This window comes from Galeopterus variegatus, unplaced genomic scaffold (assembly GCF_000696425.1).
Source record: "Galeopterus variegatus unplaced genomic scaffold, G_variegatus-3.0.2 Scaffold4023, whole genome shotgun sequence".
Lineage (NCBI taxonomy): Eukaryota > Metazoa > Chordata > Mammalia > Dermoptera > Cynocephalidae > Galeopterus > Galeopterus variegatus.
Window position 1 is genome coordinate 163,679 of NW_007730134.1, and position 14,296 is coordinate 177,974.

At 39.5% G+C, this 14,296-nt stretch overlaps 1 protein-coding gene across 1 annotated transcript in view; it reads left to right on the forward strand.

Moving 5' to 3' along the window:
* Window positions 1-85: 85 nt before the first annotated feature.
* The window catches only part of LOC103602133 (calmodulin-regulated spectrin-associated protein 2-like), a gene marked incomplete at its 3' end in the record, with an annotated part of 22,167 nt that continues 7,956 nt past the window's right edge, over window positions 86-14,296 (forward strand). The window contains exon 1 of the mRNA XM_008586554.1: window positions 86-288. Coding sequence (XP_008584776.1) covers window positions 150-288 — 139 coding nt within the window. The remainder of the gene's footprint in view (window positions 289-14,296) is intronic.

The following is a 14,296-nucleotide window of genomic DNA, read 5'->3' on the forward strand; positions in this document are numbered from 1 at the left end:
CGGCGCGGACAGCTGAGCTGCTCCTCTCCCGTCGGCGCCCGGGCGGGCCTCGTCCCGGCCCCGATGGTTTGAGCTCGCCTCTCCTTCCTCCCGACCCCGCGACCATGTGAAGGCCAGAGTCCGGACATCCCGAGGAGCCACCGTGAAAGATGGGGGATGCTGCAGACCCCAGGGAGATGAGGAAGACGTTCATTGTTCCAGCCATCAAGCCCTTTGATCACTATGATTTCTCCAGGGCCAAAATCGCCTGCAATCTGGCCTGGCTGGTGGCCAAAGCCTTCGGGACAGGTAGGTGTTGTCTTCCTTTCCCTCTTCCTCTTGATGATGTCCACATCCCGGTTTTTGTTCCCGATTCTTGAATCCCCTCCATGCCTGTCTTCTCGTACACGTTCAGGGAGATGATGGGAGACCTGGGAAGAGGAGAAAGAAAGAAAGAAAAGCAGGTTTGGTCTTAAAATGCAGTCCCTTGAATGGTTAGATGGGATTTGGCTAGATTCCTTTTATTGGATACCAGAAGTATTTGGGTTGGTTTTTTTCCCCCCCAGTGAACAATTTTGTCTTGTTTTAACATGGAGTGGTTTTAATTTGTGGTGTTTTCCTCATTGTGCTGCATACATTTTTCCTTCTGTCATAGTTGTGATTACAACACCGAGAAATCTGAGTTGGTTTCTCTTATTATTGGAAGAAGGTGGATGGTACATAGTACTGTATTGATTCTGACATTTGTAATGATGGCTGGCTGCTGTTCAGTCTCCATAGGATGTAAGGTGGCCGGCGTCGAAGTGCAGTATTAATTTTTGTTGTCATTCAGCCCTCCGTGCACATTGCGTATTCTTATTAAACCAGTTATTTAAAACCAATGTTTAGTTTGCTGACTGTAGGGTGCTATTTTCATTTCATATTATCAGTGAGGCATATTTTTTGCGAATGTATTTCGGCTTCATAAATTAAGGGAAGCATAAACTCCCAACTTTGGGATTTTTTTAAATAGTGTTTTTGAGGGCATGTGCTATTGACACAGAAATTGTGTTGTACAGTAGCAATGAAACACTCCCTCCATAACCCGGTCTTTGCAAAATAACAGGAAAAGGGCCTCCTCTTGTAATTCCTTAGCTGTTGCTTTAGGAGCCCATATTGTGGAATGCTAAAAAAAATTAGAGAGCTGCTCTTCATTGGAAGATCCTCCTGAAGGTAATTTAGTCTGATAACTTTTAGGAGTAATTTTGTAAGATTTCCTTTCCCTAGTTAATGAATTTTGGATACATAATATATTTGTTGTGAAGTTCCTTAGTACTTACAAACTTTTCTTCGGATGTTAAATATAGGTTTTTGTGGAGGATAGCCGATTTCCAGTTTTAGGACTGTGAAAATATGTGGGTAAAGATTTAGTTCAGTTTTACTGCTTAAACCTATACACAGCTGAGTGTTTTCAGGACTTGCACATCTTAAATAGCAGATGAATGTCAGTGTTTGGAAAATTATTTGAATTAGTTTTTGGGGAAACTTTACATAGATGTGTTTTTTGATTATGACAGCCTTCATTTAATTTGAATTTTCATTCTTTGATATTGAACTGACATAAGGAATAAATATAATAAATCCTTTTAAAATAATCCAAATTTTAAAAATTTCTTTAAAACTAAATGTCTAGAGTAACACATAGGAGGAAGCACAAAGCGTTTCTTTTTTTTTAATTTTAATTTCTGGCACCACTGATATAAGCAGTGAAAATAATAGATATATTTTGGTTTTAACTGAAGCAGCATACTGAAGTTAATATCTATTTGGAGGGTAAATGAAAGCTATTTAAGTATTTAGAAAAAATGGAAAGAGGGAAATTTATATAGTAACCTATGTGGAAAAGTAATGTGAACAAAATGGAAGGCAGAAGGAATAAGAGAAATATTTTCTTCCCATTGGAAACTAAGAAGATACTTAACAGTACATATGTCACAATTTTGTTGTGCATCCACAAAGGCTTCTAACCAGAAATGGCCTACTTTCTGTATATGTGTCACTAGATTCTGGACCACTTGATGAACACACATTGAACATACTTGAGGAAGAAATGAAGTGAAAGGAATCTAGTATCAATGGAATCTGGCCTCTGCTGGGCGCTCTGCTAGATGTTTTGCAGTGAGTTAAACATTTGGGATTCACAACAACTCTGTGATGTGTAGGTAGTGTGTTTCCCATTTTTATAAAAAACGAGGAAGCCACTGCACAGAGTGGTTAAACAACTTTCCTACTATCACACTGTTGGTAAGTGGCAGAGATGAGTTTTTGTTTTTGTTTTTTTTTTAAAAGATGACCGGTAAGGGGATCTTAACCCTTGACTTGGTGTTGTCAGCACCACGCTCAACCAGTGAGCGAACCGGCCATCCCTATATGGAATCCGAACCCGGGGCCTTGGTGTTATCAGCACCGCACTCTCCCGAGTGAGCCACGGGCCCCCCGAGATGAGTTTTGATTTGAGGTCTAACTCCCAAGGGTAAGATATTGGTGGAGGTGGGACATACCTGTTATATACCCAACACACTAAATTACTTCATTTATTCTTACAGCAACCCTATAGATATAGTCCTTGTTTTGCAGATGAGGGAACAGGCTCAGAGAGATTAATTTGCACAAGATTAAACATCTGGCAAGTGGTATATTCTGCATGCCAGCTCAGGTCTTTGTGACTCTGAAGTCTTTGCTTTTTACTCTACACTATTCTACAGATTAATCCTTTTATTTGCACGTGTGTGAAGTGTGCACATAGTACACATTAAAGTCTAATTTTTTTTTCTTTAACATTGCGCATATCTTAACTCACTTTCAGATGCTTTAAAAGAATGTTGTTGGTAGTTACATTTGCCTTGGCAGCAGTTGAAATGGATAAAAAGACCATATTCAAAATGAGATGAAAAACAAGTTTAGAGGATCTTAACAGGGTGACTTACTAACCAGAAATTAATACATTTTTAAGAATGTTATGTTTGTACATTTTCTTTACTCTTTATCAACAGCCTCTCAAAGTGTAAATTTATATGGCGTGAATAGGAAAAAAAGAGCAAGGTTTTTATTTTTTTGATGTAAATATTCTTTGCTGTAGACATTGTTATGCAGAAAAGGTCAACAGATAACATATTTCCAAGGTATTACCTGATTGTTGATTTTGTTTTGTTTTTTTGGTGGCTGGCAGGTATGGGGATCCGAATGCTTTGACCTTGGTGTTATAACAGTGCTCTAACCAGCTGAGCCAACTGGCTAGTCTACGTGATTGTATTCAGTTATTCAAAAACTTAGCCCAACTTTCAAGTATGATTTGTTAAAATCATTCTTTTAACAGTGACATGTAGGGTCTTCAGGCATTGATTGAGTGTTTTCTGTCAGAAACTTTCTATTAACATATTAAAAAGTAGTCAGTTTTAGAACTGTGTTAGAAAATTTATTTCAAATGATGGCTAGAAATTAATTATGAGCATAGAATGAAGTACTGTAATTGAACTGTAAAAAATAAATAAAGCACTAGCATTGTAATACCTAGAAAATAAATATGGAGTATTTACTTAATTTGAAGTCTTATGTCAGGACCTGTGAATCATGTTCTTTAACACTAAAGATATTCCACATAGCCCAAATCTTAATAGGTTATTTTGTGGAAAACTGAAGATACAGTTAGATAAAATAAGAATATGCTCGTGTAGATTAATTTGAAACAATACACAGATACTCTGATTACTTTAAGAGTATCTTAAAAAGAGGAAGAAGTTCAACTATTTATATGGCTTCTACTACTATATTTGAAGAGATTAACCCATTTAAGCACGTATATTACTGAATGTGCATTAAATGTTCCGCTCCCTTAAATCCTTTGGGGAAATAGGTGCAAAACCTCTTGTGACACTCTTCCTTACAAATTCTTGAATTCAGAGTTCTTAACAAGGAATTCAAGGGATACTTCCTAGTGTCAGTTTATGATTTCAACTTCATCAACTATTTCCCCCCTTTTTATACCATTTAGTTTAGTGCTATGAAATCACTGGCTATTATAAATACATCTTGTTACACATCTTTGTATATCCCAACAGATCTTGTCAAAATGCTACGTAAAATCTGACTCTTTATGCATATATGAAGATTGTGAGAGCAGTGGGTAGCATTTTGGTTAAGAGAGACTTGTAGCACAGAGGCCAATTTGGAACATTATTGCAGTAGACTGGGCAAAAGATGATGAGGGTTTGAAGTAGGGTGGAAATGATAGTAAAGTTGCTAATATTTTTTGAGCACTTACTGTGTGTCGAGTACTTTACACATATCTTATTTTAATCCTCGTGACAACCTTAGGAGGTGGAAACCATTAATCATTCCAGTTTTACTGATGAGGATAGTGAGGCCCAGGGTTTTAGGAACTCATCCAGAGCCACCCAGTTAATAGAGCTGGAATCTGAATTCCGGGAATCTGACTTCAGTCTATGCTTTTAACCGTTATACTATATGGATAGAAGTCAGAGGAATGGAAAAGAGGCAAATGAAAGAAAAAATGTTACAGAGATTTAATCCCTACTATTCTAAGTGACAGAATTTGAGGTGCACTGGGAGTGATTTAAATGAAAAGGGAACATATTAGAGGAGGAGGTTACCTGAGGTTTTAGGGTGGATGAGGTTATCTGAGATTTTGAGGTCTAGTGACCGAGAGGATGAATTGAGACGCCATTGACAGAGATAGAGAAAGCAACAAGTTGTAATGGGAAAGCAGCTGTTTTTGGAAACCTTGAACTTGATGTGTTTGTCAAATATCTTGTCTGAGAAATCCAATGAAGTAAGTAGTTATAAATGTAGGTCTGTAGTGTGATTGACAAGTTGAGGCTAGAAATAACAATTTGGTAATCTGTGTACAGCAATATGATTGAAATTGGAAGTAGATGAGATTGTAGAGGGAAAGAAGACAATTGACAATGAATACTTAAAATATGGGGGGGGCGGGGGGAGGCTGAGGAAAAGCAGGCAAGATTAGAGCAATCAGAGAGTTAGGAAAAGAATTAAGAAAGTGTAATAACACCGAAGCCCTGGGAAGAGAAAGTTTCAAAGGGAGTGGTCTGATTAACAGTGTCAAATGCTACAGGTTTAAGCCGGGGAGGCTGAGGAAAAGCAGGCAAGATTAGAGCAATCAGAGAGTTAGGAAAAGAATTAAGAAAGTGTAATAACACCGAAGCCCAGGGAAGAGAAAGTTTCAAAGGGAGTGGTCTGATTAACAGTGTCAAATGCTACAGGTTTAAGCTATGTCTGTCTTTTAAGGGTTTATGCTCTAATAGGGAAGATAGGATAAATGTGTAACTATAGTAGAGTTCAGGAAATCTATGGTAAGAGCCATGTAAGTGGAACAGTGATACTCAGAAGAAGACCGGTGAGATTTGGGTGAGAGGTCACTTTCAGCCTCAGTGATCTGTGAAGGAAGACCTCCGTAGTGGAAGTGGTATTTAAGCTAGACCCTGAAGAGAGTCAGGCTGAATGGAAAGTAGGCATTGTAGGTGGAGGATGTGGTTTGTGTGTAGGCATGGAGTTGTGAAACCCAGGTAGTGTTAGTGAAACAGCATAGACCAGATTGAGTGGAGGTGGTTTATGTAATAAAGTAGTGGCAGATCCAGCTTGAAAGGCAAATTGGGGCATAATTGTGTCAAGGACCAGGTTAAGGAATTTGGTATTTAATCAGTAGATAAATAAATTATCCTAAGCACATTGGATTAAAAAAACAAACAAAAAAACTGCTGTTATTAAATTATTAAATATGTACTTTGTATTAATTACTGTTCTGAGCATTTTACATGCATTATTTCTTTTAATTCTGAGAACAACTGTATTAAGTACATATTATTTTATTTCTTCTTCTAAGACTCTTAAAGCAAGGTTTCCTAACTACAGAATTATTGGCCAGATAATTCTTTTTGCAAGGGGCTGGCCTGTGCATTGTAGGATTTTAGCAGCATCCTAGGCCTGCACCCACTAGATGCCATTAGTATTCCCTACATCTGTTTGTGCCCCAGTTGTGACAACCAGAAATGTGTCTCCAGACATTGCCAAATGTCTCCTGGAGTACAAGCTGACCCCAGCTTGGGAATCACTGCAATAAAGATTGTAAGACACGCCATCCTAATTTCACAAATATTCAAATCAAAAATAAGGATTTAGAAAATATCATAGTTTTCCCTTTTTCGTAAGTGGGGAAATGGGTTTAGAGGGGTCAACTAAATTGTCCTTGATCATCCATCTTGTCAGTGGTGAAACCAAAATTAGTCTAAGCCTTTATGATACTAACATTTGTATTTTAACCTCTTCCTATAGTTTATTATAATTTTATAGTACAGTACTGGGATGAAGGCCTAAAGGAAGCATGAAAACCTTTCATATGTCAGCCTTAAGTGTATTTTTGAAAAATTTAAAAGTATGTTTGATTTTTCTTCAACAAGCCTATTTATATTTGATTATTTAGTGCAGAAGTAGGTATATTTAACATTGAACTATCATTTCTGGGCATCTCGCCTCCCTCAGTGGATCTAGTTTTCCATGTGTACTAGTTTATGGACCCTTCTATTGGTAAATTACAAATAATAGTATTTAAATGGAATATTATGTATTTATTAGTAGTTACAAGCTTGGTGCTTTAGCTGAGATAATAATTATTTCATTGATCGCATTTAGCACTTTTTCTATCCTAAGCCTAGCAGTTTTTCCTCTTCTTTTTAAACTTTGACTCTTCATCAGCATTTTAGATCATTTTAGATTAATCATTTAAGTTAAATTAATCATTTAGATTAAATCATTTAATCATTTGAATCATTTTACATTAAAGGCCCACACAGTAGTATCTTTCCAGTTCTCCTTCTGCCACTTACTCTATTATTTTCTGGGGCATTTTCCTAAAGTACTTTTTGTCTCAGTTTTCCTATTTGCTGAATAATCATGATGAGTATTCATATACCACTTTGAGTTGCTTAGAAGAAAACTTATAATTGCATTGTGTTAGAATTTATCAGTCTTACACTTGGGCTGGCATTGGATATCCTATTTCCCATTATGGAATGATGTTGTGTTTCTTATAATTATTTTAAAGAATTCTTTTGATTAAAAATATTTTTCATTACAAACTAGGAAAGATAAAACAAAGGCTAGGAATACAGCAATAGAGAGGAGCTGGAACGGCCTTTTTCGCCCTCATAGTTGCACTCTGTCGTATTATGCTTAGTCATGTTCATGATGTACCTGTAGCCTACTTTCTTGAGCTAAAGAAAGGGAAACGTGGGGCCAGCCCGGTGGCGCACTTGGTAGAGTGCGGTGCTTGGGAGTGCGGCGGCGCTCCCACCGAGGGTTCGGATCCCATATAGAGACCGGTCCGCTCACTGGTTGAGCGCGGTGCGGGCGCAACACTGAGGGTTGCGATCCTGTTGCCGGTCGCGGTACGGGCGCAACACTGAGGGTTGTGATCCCGTTACCGGTCACGAAAAAAGACAAAAAGGAAAAAAAAAAGAAAGAAAGAAAGGGAAACGTAACTGAAATAAATGTTTATTTCCCCACTCCATTTTTCACATCCATAGGTTTCTGGGATGTATGTGTATGATTTGGTAGGAGTGGTGGTGAGGAGAGCAGGGGGCTGCTGGCTGGTACAGGGATGTGTATGATCTTTAAAAGTTAGTTTGAAGCTACCATGTTTCCCCATTCCTAGTCCCTCTTTCGTACCATTTTCTATCTCTAAAATGGGAATTGTATGCATATTTTAAGTACTTTAGGCTCCCCTCGCTCAGTGGATCTAGTTTTCCATGTATACTAGTTTGAAACATTTGAAATATAGTCATGTGCTGCATAGCGAGGTTTCAGTCAATGATGGATGACATATATGCGGTGGTGGAAGCAATAGGCTATATATAGCCTAGGTGTGTAGTAGGTACACCATTTAGCTTTGTGTAAGTAGACTCTTTGATGTTTGTACAACAGTGAAATTGCTAAATGACACGTTTCTCAGAATGTATCCCCATTGTTGAGTGATGCATGACTGTATTTTAAAAGATATTTATCCTCAGCAAAGAAAAATTTCAAAGTAGATGGGTTTATTTTTTTCTGGTGGCATTCTACTACTACTTTCAAAATTTTTTTTTTTTTTTTTATGATATTCAAATAAAGAGATTGCTGACCATGTAAACTTGTTCTCTAATTTATTTGTTTTGTAGAATTTTGGATTATAATAGATTTTGAAACAGCAGAAATAGTCTATTATAGATGACTGTTACATAGATGCTAGAGCAGGTCTTGATAATAGCTTCTTGAAAATTTACTGACACTTAAAAGTATGTTTACAATAGGTAGGACAAGCACAGATTCAAAACTCAAAAGGTATAGTTGTAGATCTAGTCTAATTTCCACCTGGACCCTGAGCCAGTCAGTTTCTGTTTTAAGCAAGGTGACATCATCAGAAATTTGTTTTTCAGAAGATCTGTTGGAATACATTTAGAAATGGTTAAAATGGTAAATTTTATGTTATGTATAATTTACCACAATTAAAGAAAGATATCTTGGATGCAGAGTAGGAAATGGATTGGAGTAGGAGTAAGAGTTATGAAGAGGGAAACCAATTGGGAAGTTATTATCGTCCAGGTGAGAGATGATTGTAGCTTGAATTTGGATAGTAGCAATAGATATGGAGAGTAGTGGATGAATGTAAAAGATTGGAGATTGATTGGATATGTGGAAGGAAAGATGAGATCTTGGGAAGCGATAAGGTTGATTCTACTTAGAGAACAATGGAAGAGGGCTAGATTGTACGTGCATATGAGAGAAAGTGGTAGAGAACAGCATTGAGTTTGAGGAACAAATTCATGTGTGGAAATTCATGTGTGAAGCTTAGCAAATCTCAGGGATGAGAGATGTAGTTGGTAATTAAAATCAAAGTGGGTGACTGCCAGTCACTTTGAGGGAGATTATGGAGAGAGGAAGGCCCCAGACTTGAGAGCCAGCAAAAGAGCAAGGTATAAAGTAGCTAGAGAGGAAGAAAGAAAACCAGGGAAGTGTGGCATCTCAGAAGCCTAGGGAACATTGAGGATGAGTGAGCGTAAGGTGCTGTTTCTGAGAAAGATTAAGCAAGAAGTCTCAAAAAGATCCATTGGATTGAGCAGCAAGGAAGTTATTGATGACTTTGCTGACCACATTTTAAGGGAAATGTGGAGACAGAAACGTGACTAGGATGAAGGTGAATGGGACATTGTGTCAGTTGTGATTATCTTCACTTGCAGTAACAGAAAATCCAACTGAAATTGGCTAACAGTAAAGAGGATGTATTGGTTCATTTAACTGAAAAAGTCCTGAAGTAGGATGGGCTTTGGATTTGATTTGATTGGGGCTTCAGCTCCATTTTTCTGTGGTTCCTTTAGCTGTGCTCTTCATGTGTAGATTTCATTTTCGAGCTGTCTTTTCTCATGGTAAAAAATGGCTGTAGTAGTTGTAGGCCTCACATCCATGTACCATACCACTCAGAGCTCTCGTTTAATCATTGAATGAAAGTTCTGCATTCTCCTCCTGCTTTTTTCTTTCTCTTTAAAGAAACAAAACCATTTGATTATAAAAAATCTCAAATACATACAATAACAATAAACTTTCATGTAATCATTATTCAACCTCCACAGTCATCAACTCGTAGTCAATCTTGATTCATTTGTAAACAACTACCCCCCATTTATGTGAAGCAAGTCCCACACATCATATCATTCCATCTATAAATATACAGTATGTATCTCCAAAAGTCAAAGACTCTCTTTTTAAACATAACCATGGCTCTGCCATCGTCACAGAACAGTCATCATCACACCATTCATCAGTATTAACATTTCTGATTGTCTCATAAATGTTTTTGTTCTTATTTTTTTTTTGTTTTATAGTTCATTTGTTTCAGTCAGCATCCACATAAGGGTAATAGTTTGCAGTTAGTTGATACATCTCTTTAAGTTTTTTTTTTAATGTACAGGCATCTCATTTTATCTTCCTTATAGTTTATTTGTTGGATAAACCACAATTTTGGTCCTATAAAGTTTCGCATAGTCTGGACCTTGATTGTATTATTTAACAAGTTTGTCTTTGTTCTCTGTTTTTCTTTTTTTCTTTTTCTTTTCTTTTTTTTTTTAAAGATGACTGGTAAGGGGATCTCAACCCCTGGCCTGGTGTTGTCAGCACCAAGCTCAGCCAGTGAGCAAACCGGCCATCCCTATATAGGATCCGANAACCCGTGGCCTTGGTGTTATCAGCACCGCACTCTACTGAGTGAGCCACGGGCCGGCCTCTCTGTTTTTCTTATAAATTGGTAGTCAGATCTATAGGATTTATTGCATTCAAGTTTGGGGTTTTTTTTTGGGGGGGGGGTATACTTTATAGGTGTTATGTCCTTCTACCAGGAGGCTCTCAAGTAGTTATCCCTCTATCCTGATTTCTTCATTTATTAGCTAGAATACTTTTTTTTTTTCCTTTTTGTCTTTTTTACTGACCGGTAACGGGATTGCAACCCTCAGTGTCGCGCCTGTACCGGGGACGGCAATGGGATCGCAACCCTCGGTGTTGCGCCCGCACCACGCTCAGCCAGTGAGCGGGAACCGGTCTCCACATGGGATCCGAACCCTCGGCGGGAGCGCCGCCACACTCCCAGGTGGCGCACTCTCCAGTGCACCACCGGGCCAGCCCTGGAATACTCTTTTAAAAAGAAATTTCCCTTTATTATTTGGTTACCCTGAGTACTGTATGGAAAATTACTTTGATGCAATGGTAGCCTTTAAATATACTCCAAGCAGACTATCCTAGAGGTCACGGAACAGCAAGTTCACAGAGCAACTTAAAATGCTGATATCACAAGATTTGTTAAATCAATTTACAGTGAGATGCAAGAGGAAAAAGATGGGCTATGTTAATACACTTAGGATATGGTGCAAGCAAGGAGGAAGGGCCACATATTCCTTGAATCCTGCAGTATTCAATGGTCATAAGTCCATCTCTTTCTGCTACATTAGCCTTCCCTGCTGATGGTGTGGTCACCAGGACAGAGTTGAGTTACAAACAGTGAGGCCCACAGAGACACACAGGCCAGTGTCTTACACTTTTTCTATCAGAGATACACAGGGGACAAGCATGCCTGCCACAGCTGTAGCTTGCCAGTAAGCCTGATGATTAGCCATGGGTTTTGTGTTCCTTGGACAAAGGACACATGGGCCAGAATGGGTGTCATAAATGGGTAGCTGAATTAGTGACTCATGGATATTGTGTTCATGTATATTTAGTGTTTGTTGACTCCCATGTATATTTGCTAATCATGAGTATTTATTTATTTATTTATTTGTCCTTTTTGAGACCGGCCGCACGGCGCTCAGCCAGTGAGCGCACCGGCCATCCCTATATAGGATCTGAACCCGCGGCGGGAGCGCACTCTCCTGAGTGCGCCACGGGCTCGGCCCTAATCATGAGTATTTAGTACCTTGTATATTTAGTGTATCATGAATATTTAGTACCTAGGTACCTAATGAGTATTAAATATCTCTTGTTTTTTCCATCCCTTTCTTATGTTTAATATACATATGCTATTAACTACTTAGCTTTATTTAACACATTCTATAAATTCTGTCTATGTCTTACAAATATTTTGCTTTCTGGCTACTTATGTATACTTAAAATATCTTAAAACATTTTACCTATGTTTTATGAACTACAAACAATATTCATCATTTGCAGTAAAATTGAATAGTCTCCAGAGTAAAAGCACATTATACTGAGGTACGGGGAAGGCAGGATAAATGCTGTATTCTTTCCCTTTATTGGGGGAGATGGACCAAAGTAAATGGGTCAGTGGACCACAAGAATCTGAAAGGGTGTAAAGAATAGGGAGACAGAGCATTTCAAACCAAGTGACTAGAATTTGCAAAGTCTCTGTAGAGAGTATGGTTTCCAGGAACTGAATGTGGCTGGCAGGGACAGGACAGGATCATTCCTTTTCCTGTAGGCAAGAGCAAGGATTTTAATCATTAAATAAGTGAGAAGTCATTGAAAACCCTTGGGGATGGTGATGGTAGTGATGTGTGTGACATGACCAAATTTGCTTATGGGAGATAAATGAATTCAGGCTACAGCAGGGAATGATTTGGAGTGGGGACAAGAGTGAATATAGGAAGACAACATTAGGAATAAATGCAGTAATTGAGATGAAAAGTGCTGATGGCCTGTGGACCAGTGAGATGTGAGTTGAGACTATGAGAAGGGGATGGATTTGGACTGGATTCCATGATGGATTTTACTTGGTGATTGAGGGAGAAGGAGGCATTAATGGTAATACCTAGGTTCCTGGCTTGTGCAACTGGATGGATAGTGGTGTGTAGTTCATCCATGCAGGGAACATTGGAAAATGACCAAGTTTTGGGGAATTGGTTTTGGGCATTTTGAGGTTTTTTCAACATAACTTCAAACATATAAGAATTGTAAGAGTAGTACAAAGAACTCCCTGATACCCTTTACCCAAATTTACCAATTGTTAACATTTTGTTCTATTTGTTTTATCATTCTCTCTTCTGTTTCCTCCCTCCCACACAAATGCATATATATGTTTTATATATATATGATGTATGTGTGTGTATACATATAGTATTTTCTGTACCATCTGAGAAAGCATTAGGGACATTTTGCCCCCGTACTCCTGAATACTTAAGTGTGTATCTCCTAAAATGAAGGATAGTTTTTTATTATTATTTATTTTATTTTATTTATTTTTTTCCTTTTTGTCTTTTTTCATGACCGGTAACGGGATCGCAACCCTCAGTGTCGCGCCTGTACCGCGACCGGCAACGGGATCGCAACCCTCGGTGTCGCACCCGCACCACGCTCAACCAGTGAGCGGACCGGTCTCTATATGGGATCCGAACCCTCGGTGGGAGCGCCGCCGCGCTCCCAAGCGCCACACTCTACCGAGTGAGCCACCAGGCCGGCCCTTTTTTTCTTTTTGACCAGTAAGGGGATCACAACCTTCGGCATGGTGTTGTCTGCACCACGCTCAGCCAGCGAGTGCACTGGCCACCCCTATACAGGATCCGAACCCACGGCCTCGGCGCTACCAGCGCCACACTCTCCCGAGTGAGCCACGGGGCCAGCCCTTGATATTTTGAAGGATAGTTTTGATATTTTGTAGAATATCAGTTAAAAATCAGGAAGTTTAACCTTGATATGATATTATCTAGTCCATAGCCATATTCAAATTTGCCAGTTGTTTTAATGTTCATTATTGCTATTTTATTTCCCATTCCAGGATCCAGTTCAGGATCATGCATTGTATTTGGTTGTCATATCTCTTTAGTCTCCTTTAACCTGGAAGAGTCCTTTGGTCTGTATTTGTCTTTCATGACATTAACACTTTTGAAGACTGAGCACCCTGAGCCATATGCTGAGCTGGGCATCAAGCCCCTTCTCTGGACATTGTCTTAGATCTTGCCAAACCTCCTTTTCCCTGTGTACCTGGTAAAAGCAGCCATTTCTGTGTAGGGGCCAAATGGGCCATCACCTTGCTTGCATGTGTTGCTCTACTCTGCTTTGGAGTGCTGGGCCCTCATTCAGCAAATGTTCCCTTCCACCTTTGGTCTGAATGAGTGGGATGATGATGAGATCCTGGCTTGGGTGTTGGCAGTGCCCCAATAAGAATACCTAGACAGTGTGAAGAAAAACAAAGTTCCCAGAGACCTGCCCTCCAGACGAGAGTTGATGGAGACCCAGGAACTGGAGACCATATCCCAAACCCCTGCTACTCCTGTCCTCTGGTGCTACCCCATCTTCTTTGGCTTTCTTTTTTTTTTTTAAAAGATGACCAGTAAGGGGATCTTAACCCTTGACTTGGTGTTGTCAGCACCACGCTCAGCCAGTGAGCAAACCGGCCATCCCTATATGGGATCCGATCCCGGGGCCTTGGTGCCATCAGCACCTCACTCTCCCGAGTGAGCCACGGGCCGGCCCTTCTTTGGCTTTCTTCCCTCTTTCCCACTTCCTTTTTTCCTCTCTTCCTTATATTCCTCCCTCCTCCCCTCAGGATGACCCACTCCTGCACACTGCTCATCACTGCCACTACCACCCCCACCACCTGTCTCTCTGCCAGTGTATGTGCCCTGTCACCACTCTGCACAGCACCATTTCTGCATTCCACAAGGGACTTGGGCAAGGGTGCCTGAGAGACACCTAGAGACAAACCAATTGGCAGCCAGGCAGCCCCAGAGGAATGACATTCAGATAGAGAAAAGTCTCCTTACCCCCACTT